The 13,592-nt window shown below is 31.8% G+C and overlaps 2 protein-coding genes across 3 annotated transcripts; one reads left to right on the forward strand and one right to left on the reverse strand.

Annotated features, from left to right (window-relative positions):
- The first annotated feature begins 1,126 nt into the window (after positions 1-1,126).
- On the forward strand, positions 1,127-3,306 carry LOC122536756 (beta-1,4-N-acetylgalactosaminyltransferase bre-4-like). Its single transcript, XM_043669397.1, has 2 exons — positions 1,127-2,408; positions 2,483-3,306. Exons 1-2 carry the CDS (start codon positions 1,575-1,577, stop codon positions 2,675-2,677), a joined length of 1,029 nt encoding a protein of 342 aa, XP_043525332.1. The 5' UTR covers positions 1,127-1,574; the 3' UTR covers positions 2,678-3,306.
- Positions 3,307-4,894: 1,588 nt separating this feature from the next.
- Positions 4,895-10,926, reverse strand: LOC122536757 (RNA-binding protein 5-like). 2 transcript variants are annotated; one of them, XM_043669399.1, is made up of 8 exons: positions 10,776-10,926; positions 9,452-10,051; positions 9,285-9,354; positions 8,055-8,128; positions 7,082-7,195; positions 6,265-7,000; positions 6,030-6,193; positions 4,895-5,955 (listed from the first exon to the last, which is right to left on the reverse strand). In XM_043669399.1, exons 2-8 carry the CDS (start codon positions 10,034-10,036, stop codon positions 4,936-4,938), a joined length of 2,763 nt encoding a protein of 920 aa, XP_043525334.1. In that variant the 5' UTR covers positions 10,037-10,051; positions 10,776-10,926; the 3' UTR covers positions 4,895-4,935. The 2 variants fall into 2 exon arrangements, with proteins under 2 accessions (XP_043525334.1, XP_043525333.1); XM_043669398.1 differs by having other exon boundaries at positions 6,253-7,000.
- Positions 10,927-13,592: the final 2,666 nt, after the last annotated feature.

A 13,592-nucleotide genomic window follows, 5' to 3' on the forward strand; every position in this document is an offset into this window, starting at 1 on the left:
TAATACAATCACAAAAGTTCACAAATCATTTCGCTAAATTAGGTTTTTTCGCAAATGAAAATTTCTCTGTTTTACGGGGTAGGAAACACTAGCGCCGCGTTGTGGCAGACCGGTAGAACTAAACGCTGTATAACAATATAAGGAGAAAAATTATTTTTAATTTTTTACGCTACTAATTTGCACTCCACGAGCACATATTTCAAAGATAATGCTATCAGTAACGTTCGCAAATAAATCTGAATCTAATATTCACTATAGTTTGCGCGAAATTATGCACTCACTACTGGCACCACTGCTAACGTAAACGAAATTGAAACGTTCTTTATTTACGTAAACTATATTTAAACAAAACATAAAATGCAAGCTTAGAATCTCTAAAATCGAAGGCGCAACCATAACAGTTCACAAATGATTCCTCTTAATTAATTTCTTCTCGTAATTTGTGGAAAAACTGTCACGTCAATGTTTAAAAGCAACGGTGGCGCCATCTATTGATAAATGGATGGTACTAAAAACAGAATCTACTTCTACTAACGTAAAACAGAGAAATTTTCATTTGCGAAAAAACCTAATTTAGCGAAATGATTTGTGAACTTTTGTGATTGTATTACCCTAATTAGAGCCTTAGCTTTCTGTTCATACCCCATTTGACCCGTAAAATGCAGAAATAAGTATTTTTATAAATAATTAGTACCACTGAGTCACCGCTAGATGGCACCACCATGCCCATTTTGTGACAGTTTGCACTAATTACGAGAAAAACCTAATTGAGAGGAATGATTTCCAAATGTTTTTATATGCCTCCTTAAAATTAGGTTCCCCGCTTTCTTTCTATGTGTTTTGTCCTAGAAAATCGTATGTGTAAAAAGTTGAATTTTTTTCCAATAGATCGGAGGATGTCCTTGTCGCACACTATTGCTTTCCTTGTCTAGCGTTATTAGACGAGGAGAGCGCTAGCGTGCGACAAGGACAGACTTATACATGCGATAGACAAAAAGAGCGATAGCGTGGGACAAAGATAGACATATTCGCGCGGTCTAAACGAATTCAAATGTTTCATTGCGTTTGTGGTATTAATTAATATTTTTATAAATGAAATTTTAATTGATTATAGATATTGAAACGCCACGTAGTGGTGAAACGGTGCAAGTAAATGTTACTTTCTTTGTTGTATATTAGAGTGCTCCTTGTTTCTCTAAAAATGTATGCTATTGTATTCAGATCAGAAAATGATAAAATTAATAACTATGTGAAAATCTTAATTAGTTAAACTAGTGACCTCCGAAACATGGATCACAGGAAAGAATCAACTATAAAATTTATTCTACATGTACTTCGTGTGTGAGTCTACATTTGATAGAAGAGGTACATATGGCGCAAGCGTGCGTTGTAGTTGTTCCTTGTCCCTCAAAACTAACTGTCATATTACAATACTCGACAAACATTTATATTGATATTACTTAATTCTAAGTCTTATATTTAAATTATAAAATGATATTTTGAACTGTATTAAATATAACAACGAAACTAATAAATGAAGTAATATGAAGGAAAAACATAGCGCACCTGTTTGAATGCAGTACCGATTGAAAGTTGAAACGAAGGTTAGGATGAGAAGTATTGTTAATATTTTGAAGATCTTTGTCGCCTTTTGTTATGACTATGCACGAGGATTGTCGTACACTATCATTACGATTTTGATTTTGGGTTATTGCTTACATCCGGCAAGATTTCCGTCACATTACACTTATATAAAAACGGAAGATATTTACGATGAAATGGAAAGATCTTATCCAGCGAGAGATAATTCGTGTATGATTACAATCAATCCCCGAAGATCTTCTCAGTTACTTTATCCTGAGGAACATCCTCGAGAACATCCTGTGGCAATGGCACGGCGTCTGGGTATATTACCTGGGGGGCAATGGAAACCATTAAATTGTCATCCTCTTTTCAACGTGGCCATTATTTTACCGTATAGAAATCGTCAAACTCAGCTCACTATTTTTATGAATTATATTCATCCTTTTCTGCAAGCTCAAAACCTTGATTACAGAATATTTGTCATAGAACAAAGTCCAGTGCGTGAGTTTAATCGTGCTAAACTTTTCAATGTTGGATATGCAGAAGCAACTAAAATGAATGATTTTCACTGCTTCATTTTTCAAGATATAGATTTAATACCCCAGAATCCTGACAACATTTATGCCTGTACTAAAATGCCTAGACATATGAGTTCAAGTGTAAATACATTCCGTTACAACTTGCCATATAGTGGTTTGTTTGGTGGAGCAATTGCATTAACTCGTAAACAATTTGAAAGAGTTAATGGGTTCTCTAATGTTTTCTATGGATGGGGTGGAGAAGATGATGATTTTTATAGTCGTTTACAATCAAAAGGTCTTCAAGTATGTTGATTGTTATTACTGGTAACATCATAGAATATTATTAAATTAGTTTTTACATTAAAGTTAAATTTCAGGTTACACGTTTTGGACCTGACATTGCTCAGTATTACATGTTAATACACAACAAAGAACCTCCAAGCAGTGCTCGATTTGAAAATCTTGAGAATAGTGCTAAAAGGTATGATACTGATGGAATTAGTAATTTAGAATACAGAGTTTTAAATCATCAATTAAGGCCACTATATTCTTGGATTTTAGCAGATGTTTAGTTCCAATTTTTTTTTACTTTCTGTTCACTGCACTTTAATTTATTAATCATATAATATATTTTTACCTTGAAGAACTGAAATTAATTTTGGTAATAATTTAGTTAGTAATTGGTAATTCATAAAGTTATTTTAATTATGCATAATTTTATTTAAAGTAATTTTAACTATTTAATTTTTTTAAGTTACATATATCATTTTAATGTTATCATAATATTTTGTTCATATAATTCTGTACAAATCGAAGAATATAGTTCTTTTGATATTCTGTTGTGTCAAACCAAATATAATAATATAATTAGACAAAACCAGTGCAATTTTGAGAAACAAAAAACGATAATATCGTGTAATATGATATTAAAATTCTGGTAGATTTAAAACTTTTATTAATAATTTATTTTCTAAATATTATATAATATATTTAAAAAACCAATATAAATATATTTTTTAATTATGTTCCTGTTTGAAGTAATGTCACTTTAGAGTTTGCTATTTTAAGCAAACACAGATTTAATAGTACAAAAATCGTTTATATAAACATTATGATTTGTTCCTTTAGTAATACTTACGTGTCAAAATATTAGTGTAATTGTGTAAATCTTTTTTTAATATATTATGATTTAATTGAATAATACTCTCTACATTTTTTAGTATTTTATTTATATTAACTAAAAAGAAACAAATATACCATTATTATGGTTAAAATAAGGTTAGTTACTTCTGATATTGAAGTCAATGAAGATAGATACGTCAAGTTCCAACAAATTTCTAATCCTACGTGAAAATGTAATTCTCGTAATGGATATTTTAAATAGTTTTGAGCTCATACTAGTCTCATTTGATTTTTTAATATTGACAATGTGATAAATGTATATTGAAATGTAAAAAAAATTTAGAATTTATATACATATAGTGCGATTGAAAATTTTGAATCATTAAAAAATATTTCACTTGTTAAGTGTAAATACAATATATTAATGCGTATATGTTTTAAGAATTTAAGAAAAGAAAAAATAAAACTGTAAATTTCTTTTAAAAAGTAATGTAGTTTTACTCTAGAAGAATCTTGCGTCAAATTGATGAATTAGATTTGTAGTTATATATAAGATAAAAAAAATATACTGTTTCGTATGTTAAAACTTCAATTTTAAAAAACAGAAAACAAATTAAACGAAAATAAAATATATCAATTATTCAGAAATGAGCAGGAGTATATTGCAAGCAATAATGCCGCGTATACTTTTATTTGAATTTTTTAACCTATTATTTGTTACATGGGTTTAGCATATGTAATAAAAAAGATTAAAGTGTACGAGTGACTGTAGAAATGTGTATGTATAGTGAAAATTGTATGATCCCCCAAAATACAGAATAAATCATAATAAACAAAAAAATTGATATATAGATGTACGAGTATAAATATATAATTATCTTTCTCTCTCTATATATGTGTACATATAGAAAATGCTTTCTATATGTATGTATATATATATATATATATATATATGCATATGTATATATACATATACATATATATACACGTACAATAAAATTGAATTTCATTATAAAACAATAACATTATAAAAGAATTATGAAATTTAATGTAAATCAATATAATGCAATAAATATACGATATACATCAATGATGGTTTAGTTGCACTGGAGCATAAGAATGTTAATTTTTATTCAAAGAACATTATGAAATTCAAAAGAAATAATATAAATTAATTCTAGATATTTCATAATGCTTCAATGCATTTCCCTTTTAAATGAGTAGTGTATTGTGCACATATTGTTAGACGGAAATTACTTAGTTTGTGAATGTTGTTTTGTTACTGGTATTTGTGATACATTCTTGGATATGTACTTTCTTAAATATCTAATTTTTGTTAAATTAATGAGCACATATTATTACATGTTGTGTTATAAATTTCAAACAGATCACGCAGATAAAGTTGAGAGCATTTTTATTTCTCAATACGTTAAATAACATTATGATTCAAAGATATATAATAACAAAAATAGCTAATTCATATTATCTCCTAAAAATCCAAAAATGTAAAAATCAAAAAAGGAGGGAAAAAATAGTAAAAAAAAAAAAAACCGTATATTTCCAAGAATGAATTATCACGCTTAAATAACCAGTATGTTACAAGCATATTATTCAGATGATACGCATATTATATACCTACTTATCTATGAAAAATTGAGTACAAGTACTTATTTATATATAAAATCTATTTTCATTGATGTTCAATGTATTATGTATCAGATAATTCTTGATAACGCGCGTACATCATTTTCTTTACGCAATCTTTATATGTGTCCCCCGGTAAAGCACTATACGATGACGATTTTGCTCCTAATCCAGCTGTAGGAACTCTTCTCTCAGCTTCAATGATACTCGTCCTACCTTGGTTTGACTTACCAAGACCCATTCCTTCACTCCATCCCATTTTTTGTAAAAGTTTATTACCAACATTATCTGAACCAATACCAGCTCTTGTTGGTTCTTCATAAGATACTGATATTTCTTCAACTCTAGTTTTTAAGTATTTTTCTTTAAGTTTATTAGGTTGTGGAGGTTCTGGCTCACCATATTTTGCTCTCCTTTCTTTAGCGCGATCACGATATTTATTGTTTCTTTGTTGTGGATCATTTGGATCTAAACCACGTACTTGATACCAATTTTCCAAATTTTGTTTATGAAGATCAGATAACTGTTGATGTCGAAGTAATGCTTCTTTACTTGGAAATTGTCGTTTACACAACAAGCATGCTAATTTACTCCAGTCTGTATGTTGCCTTTCTTCTTGCTGTACATCCTCTATTTCTTCTTCCGTATCACTACCGCCACCATAGGCAGCAACCAAGCCATTATTGCTACTTTGATCTTCATCTTCATGATAAGAATTTGCAAGAGATTTCTTCTCCAAAATAGCATATCCTGCATCTGCAGCTCCGCTTCCAACACCTTGATTGCCATCACCGCCAGCAAATTCAGAATTCCAATTACTCTTTGCATTCTCTTTCTTTTGGTTCAAGGTTTTTGCCCAACGTTCCATATCTTTTGCTATTTTTTTTGCTACTTTTACTTTATCTTGTTTGCTGTCTTTCTTCTTAGCTTCATCCTCTTTCGACGTTTCTTGAGTCACGGTAGTAACTGATGAAGATGTTGCTTGATTAGTAATTGTGTTTGTTGAATCTGTACTACTTGCTGTAGCTGTTATTGTGGTTCCACTCGAAGTTGTTCCTGTTGCCTGTGTTACGGTTGTAGCAGTCTGCATATACAAAATTTTTAATAACTAAAAATGCAAAATTTTGATATTAATAATAAATTCTAAATTTGAATTACCTTTGCTGGTTGATATGAAAAAGATTCAGCATCCCAATATAAGAATTGTTGCGTATGACTATTATAATAGTATTGCGAATTAGGATCATAATACAATCCCGTACTTGGATCGTAATAATAACCTGATGACTCATCATAATGATAAGTGCTAACATCTGGTACAGCTATAAGAGATCATTTTAGAATAAAGTAATCTAGAATTATGTTATTAGTTAAAACTTACAATATATTTTACCATCGCTGCCATGTGCGGGTACTCTTCCACTTGCTAAAGCAGTACTAGTTGGTGCCGTTGGTGTTGGTCTATTTTTCATTTCTTCAGAATCCCCTAATTTTCTAGATGCCTGTAATTGTTGTATTGCAGACTGTGCTACAGCTGCAGCTGCGTTCACTCGATCAGTTTGGTTTAAAGATGGCAAAGTAATTGCAGATCCCTGCATTATTTGATTCTGATAATATTGTGTATAATACTGAAGGTAGTGAGCTTTTTGTGCAGGTGTTTTAGCGTACAAATTGGCACTATACTCCGCCAATTGAGCAACATCATCCAAAGTATATCGTTGCGGCTGGTTATCATTTCCTTTCCACGTATTGGTATTATTTATTTGATGAAGTTTGCAATAAGTAATTTCCACTTTTCTACCATCTACTACCAATCCCTGTTTTGTGAGGGCTGTATGTAAATACATGGCATCCACCACGTTGCCCATTTCTAAATAGCATACACCTCTCGATGTATTAGTGAGAGAATCGCGTCCAATGCGAATGCTACGTATTGGCATTGACGAAAGATTTTTCATTGCTTGCAAGACCGAATCTTCAGTCGTCAATACGTCCAATCCACGAAGTAGAACAGTGTTTGTAGGATGAGGACTAATCTCATCGCTACCCTCTCCACCTTCTTCGCTCTCTGCTCGAGAAGCAGAACACTTGAAACATGTTTCCCGTCTCTTGAAATTATGTGCACCACACTATAAATTGAAAAGATAATAATGTATAACACAATGTTTTACATGAGTAAATGAATAATAAAATCATATAACTAGATTTACCTTAACACAATGCCAATCTTGTGTATTTTTTGCTGGTGGTTTATCTACATGGCAATCTTTCGGTATACTGTACTGCATCAAGGCACGATATTGGTCCTGCAGCATCAGTACTCCCTGAAACAGAGAATTTCAGTGTTATCCCGTTCAACATCCTCTCAAAGCAGCTGTTTATCCCGTAAACTTTCTTCTTGGGTGACGAAATTATAGATATTTTTTTTTTCTACTTCATAGCTTTCCGTCTCGAACGAATAATAAAGAAAATGTAGTTTCAACGTGGGCCATTCCACACGACTTGCGGACCGACTATATGTATATTTGTACATGCGCGAAAATTTATTTTTTCTATTAGAAAAATCGAATTTGTGGAAACAAGCAAACATACAATGATTTGCTTGCATACAAATTTACACGTGAATAAGAAAAATATCGTGCATAAAAATTGTCATTCTTTTAAAATGCTTGGTCAATAAATAATTGCATCGAGAGAATAAAGTTTAAAATGGTAAAAGCAGACTTAAATAATATAATAAAGTAAAAGAAAAGCATTTTATAATATCATGAACGTAGCCAAAATGTGATTTGTATACAAATGAACTGACATGCCGGATATAATATATGCATTGCATGTATAAGACGATTGGAATGACCCTCCTCCGATCTTCATTGTTAGTCCACAAACTTTTATGACAGATAGAGGATAGGTAAAAAGCACGCGTCGCGGCCTTTCGATATAATGTAACTTTTTATAATCCAATAGACGGAATTGCGAGCGAGTTATAAGAAAAGTCTGCAAAGTATGTGGGGACTCCTAGATAAATAATTAGGTACGGTAGATTGAAGTAGCCTTTGATAGGTGCACAGCCATGGCCATGGGGAAGGCCAAGGGGCTGCGTTACCGTGCCTTGCCGCCACGGGGCGTCGGTGGCACGCGTACAACGCATCGGTTGGGTATCTGGACTGAACTTCTTTCTACCTGTTTCATCTCCATCCACCGTGCGGCCTCCTGAGTCGCGTTAAACTCGACGAATGCAAAACCTCGCGAAGCACCTATACAGAGCAAATACACACATATCCAAAGTTAATCCACGTTTTGCCTGGGAGTCTCTACTCTGAGAGGGCAGGCAATCACAGCACCAACCATTGACAGACTGACTTTCGAACGAAGTATTTTCTTCGCTTCGTCGCTTGCTTTCATTTCCATTTGCCTACAGCTCAGCAGAATGAATTCTACACGGGTGACAGACGATTTTTCTTTGGTATCTTTACGCGCAAAGTTTACTTTAATGCCAGACCTACCCAAATCTTCTAGCCTCCACTTATATCTTTATTTTCACTACCATGAAGATCAAAGAAAAGATAATTGTATAGAAAATACTTCCCCTTCCAAAAATCTCTATTTTATACAATTCTTATTAGTATAAACAATGTTGGAAAAATAAAACTAATATTTTGTAAGAATCGCATATTCTATTATATGCACTGCATACAATAGAATATAACAATTTGGGACTAGAATAGCTATATAAAATTGGTTGGTATATTCATATTCCAACTATTGATTTTACAGATTACTTTAAAGATTTTCACATCACCCTTGTAAGATGAATAATGATGATCTGATTTCCCTCAAAATATTCTTCCTATGTAATAAGTTCTGTTCTTGTTATAAACTTACCTGATTCCAAGATTAGTAATTATTTAATGATTGATATTCAATTGAACAATTTTGGGGTATGCATGATTGGTACCGACATAATACTAATATAGATGTTTGTACAATGTAATAAAAAATTGTTTGAAATTTTTTTAATTAATTGTTGATCGTATGATCTTCTTACTAGTTGACCCTAAAGATAATGCCACCATAAACACACACACTCACGTTTTTATTTTACATCTATGTACACACACATAGTCTTACTTTACTCTATACAGGGCCAAAATCAGTATATAATGACAAATCATATATACGTTGTGATGGCATTTTCTTGAAATTAACTAGCTAGAAAATCACTTTGTGATCAAATGATATTTTGTACTATATGAATTAAAAGCTTCAAACAATTTTTTAAAAATGATCATTAAAAATGCAACAATTACTTATGCTACACAAATCTAATGCAACTTGCTGAGATAAAAAGCAATTCACTAATTCGCACATTAGGTTCAGGGAAAGTGAATTTACAAAAATAATGATAGTTACCTGTATCCTTTTTACGAATCAGCCTGATGTCCTTGGGCATGAGACCACAGTTGAGGATGTCTTGCCGCACCTGTGATACACACATCATAATGATAACAGTGATGTATGCTTGCAAATGCTGGCTCACGAGTGGCCAATTATGTTGGGCCGCTAAGTTGACAACCTACGTCATTTTCTGTAATATGTTGAGCAAGCCCACGAATCATTATGGTGTTGTTTGGAGATTGAGATTTGTAGTGGATGCCTTCCATGGACGAACCATAAGTACGTCCATGGTCATGCTCAAAATCCATACTTTCTCGGCTATGATCATCATCGCGATCCCGATCTCTTTCCTCCCGTTTTCCTCTACGATCACGATCTCTATCCCTATCTCTGTCTCTTCTAGAACGGTCTCTATCTCTATCGCGATCACGATCACGATCTCTGTCTCTTTCTACAGAGTCTCTATCCCTTTGTCTTCCGTAACGATCCTCTCTGTCTCTGTAGCTACGATCTCTGTCATCTCTGCTACGATCTCTTCTGTCTCTTGAGCGATCTCTTTCACGATCTCTGTCTCGGCCTCGATGATTTCTGTATTCTGGACTGCGATGATCCCTGTCACGATGGTCATTGTCACGATGTTCTCCATAATCTGGTGACCTACTACTTCCATAATCATTACGATAATCATAATCTGAGTTATGTCCCCTTCTTTCAGGTCCATACCCTGGCTCCCAAGGGTCGATATTATTACTGTACATGTTGTCCATGCATTTAAGTAATTTCTGAAACAGTCAGATATTCTGCTATTATATTTTTAGTTATTTACTAATTATAACTATTACTAATATTTCAAGTAACGAATTAATTCAAGAATTACTTTATAATGATATCCCACTAAATTAAAAAATAACAGCTAATAGACATTTAAAATTAAATTAAAGCACGTTATTAAATTAACACCTATTGCTTTATATGATTTTATATATAATAAAATACATTACATACAGAGCAAACAGAAACAAAGTAATTTCATTGAAGAAGTATAACTATAGCTGATGTGAATACATCTGACAGACGTATTGAATATAGATTTTACACATAAGACTATTTAGGAGAATTTCAATAAATTTTAATAATGTATTCTGACTTGAAAAATTTATTTTTAGCGAAAGAATAATGTTTTGTCAATCATTTTAAAGTGACAGATTTCGTTCAATATTTTCTACCCATCTATATTATTAAGAAATATAATGACGAAGAGACACGTATTGATTAATAATAAAATAATTTTATTGGAAGGGATAAAATTAAGAAAAAAGATAATAAATAGCGTAAAGCAAAAATATCGGACTGAGAATTTCAATTCACAAAGCGAATGAAACATCGTGGTGTTGATTAATAAGCATTGTTAAATGTTATAGTAGATCTTCTGAAATAAAACGAAATTTCTAATCAAATGAACTTTATGCTACTGCAAATTTATAAAAATTTTGTTTTCTTACTTACTTTACTCGTTATTTATGCAAACAGTGGAGGATTAGCGTGATGTTCACAATGGCGTGGTTGCAATTCCTGCTTCTCTCGTACAATATGGCGTTGCCTGTGGAAGACGGACGTCCATTACGTGGTCCAAGAAATATGTTTTAGTCTAGCAACATTTTTCAGATGGCGCACTCGTTCGATGTCGTTAAATTTTTATTTCATCAAAGAAAAATTTTCTCAAATTTTTGTTAAATTTCTGCCTGTGTTCAATTTAGATATATGCACAATTCAAATCAAATAGCTCTGATATTATAAATTTTGTATCAAAACTTCATTCATTGAAGTTACAGTCGTCCATTACGTTTTGTGCATGCGAATTAATCGATTAAATTGTAGCAATTTCCATGAAAATGTTGCATCCAAATATGACCTGCTTTGCATATAAATAAATACTATTACTATATCATTTAGATTTATAAAAACTTGTCTATATATTTAAAACGATAATTTCGTTCATATTATAAGTAAAATAAATTCAAATTTTCCAGACAGGGAATTTTTTCCAAGAAGAACGCGAGATGGCGTCAGTGCGTCGGTTTCCCGCGTTGAGATGTTGAAATTGAAAGTGAGTGATAAGTGTCGTGTGTCCTCGAATAAATTGAAATTATGAACGAAGCCAAGTTGATTTATTCCTTTTTGTTATAAACATGCTTTCGATAAAGCATGTATACATAAAATAATATTTTTTATTCTTTTTATCGCGGTGAAGTTCTTTCAGTGATTCCATCAGATGTAATATACGTTATTTTATATCGTTTAATAGTTAGGTTTTGTATATACATATAAATATCAAAGATATCGGAAAGTGTAGAAAACTTTCTTATTTTATTCAATTAAATAAATATTAAATGAAATTGAGAGAGTTAATGTTTTCAGACAAAGTAGATATCAATAATGTCATTGTATTCACATACTATCATCCTTCAAAACTTTTGACAACTGTTCTTATTGAATGGATATAAAATACAGATGTATTCAAAATATTTCCTCAATTGAAATGTAAATTTTATTTCCATTATTAGAATCATTATATATATAGCCCTGTGTACATAGCTCTGCAAAATATAACCTCAAACTATGTGTTAAAAAATTCAACGGTTAATGTATCAATGTGTTACAGTCTATCAGTATTAGACAGAATCAAACAAGTGTTAAAATCAACTAAAGTGTTAAAATCATTGATCTATTTATACATCAATGAAGATAATTTCATCTTCAAGAAAATGCACAGCGTAGCTGTATTCGGTAAGTTTATATACGTAGAAAAATTTCATATAAATACTACTTACTATAATATATTCTAACTTCATTTGTCATTAAATAATTGATATTCAATTGAATCATTTTTATTTGTACAATAAGCAAGAATCAGCTTTCTGAAAATTGCGACAGTTATTTTACCGAAATGTGCAACAATTTATTGATAATAATGTCATTCTTAGTTGTTTGAATGTTAAAGAATAACAACAAGCCGATTCATTTTTACAATTTTGATTAATTACAATTCATTCTTGCTATTGATTACATAAAGTATGCACTAGATAGGTTATCCAAATTAATCGTTTATATTTATAATGCACATATGTATATATGTATGCAAGATTTGTTCTGTAATTTTTCGAAATTTTTTATGGAGAATGATTTTTTAATAAAATAGTAAGATTTTTACAATGTGAAAATATCTGTGAAAGGTTGTTTGGGCAAGATTAAGATCGGTTTCCGCTTATGTCGTGCCTATTCGCATGATTTCGTGAAAATTCGGCTTTATTCTGTCGGCTTTATCCTGTAGGTGGTTGCCAGTGCACGGGATGTCTGATTGTATGCATCACTGTCAGATAAAGGGTATCCCTCGATCCTTTTACCTTTCATAAATCTAACAAAGTGCTATAACTATTTAGATATATGTTTTTATTTACTGCAAAAATTTTACTCGTTTTTTATAATAAAAATTAATTTCAAAATTTGATGATTATATTTCTATAATCTTATTTGAGTATAACCAAGTATAACTATAACATTGTATGGATCGAGGTTTCTCTATTGAAATTTAATTTAAAGAATCTTTTGGATTAAAATCTAAACTGACCTATTACCAATTGAAATCCAAATTTCATCTAGATATTTTCTAGTTGAAAAGTAGACTACTTTTCAGTGATGTTCCGATTAATTATGATTATTAAAAACGGTATGATCGATAAAAACTTGAGATCTCTACACAGAATTTCTATTAATCCTAGCATACGATTTCCAAATTCACTTGATTATTATATACATGCTTCGTGATCGCCGTTCGCATGTTTATTCGCGTTTGTAGAAGTATGTAGCCTAGCTTTACTGGAACGTTTGAACATACGCGTTGGTCGGGAGAGAGAATGAGAGGCAAACGGGACACGAATGAAAGATGAGAAAACGAGCGAGAAAAGGGAGCGAGGGAAAGTTTTCGAAGATATGTAACTATATACCGGATGAAGCGGAAAAGGACGAAGAGGACAAAGATGTTAAAAATGAAATTGAGAAGAAGCGAAAAATCGTGAAAAATAATTCCCTTAAAAAAGGGAAATAAAAGATGGTGAATCGTGGGGGAAAGATAAACGAAAAAGGAAGGGAGGCAGGGGATAGGGGTGGCGAGGGGAGGGGGAGTATGGTGGACAGGGATTGAAGTAACAAGAGAAACGGAAGAGCAAAAGGGGAAAATAATGGAAAGAGAAGGAGAGAATCATGGAACAGATAGAGAAATGCAAATGCGAGCTGGGGGTGCGAAAGCAAGTTGGAACGGGAGAA

The sequence above is a fragment of the Frieseomelitta varia genome, unplaced genomic scaffold, assembly GCF_011392965.1.
Source record: "Frieseomelitta varia isolate USP_RPSP 00005682 unplaced genomic scaffold, Fvar_1.2 scaffold_870, whole genome shotgun sequence".
Lineage (NCBI taxonomy): Eukaryota > Metazoa > Arthropoda > Insecta > Hymenoptera > Apidae > Frieseomelitta > Frieseomelitta varia.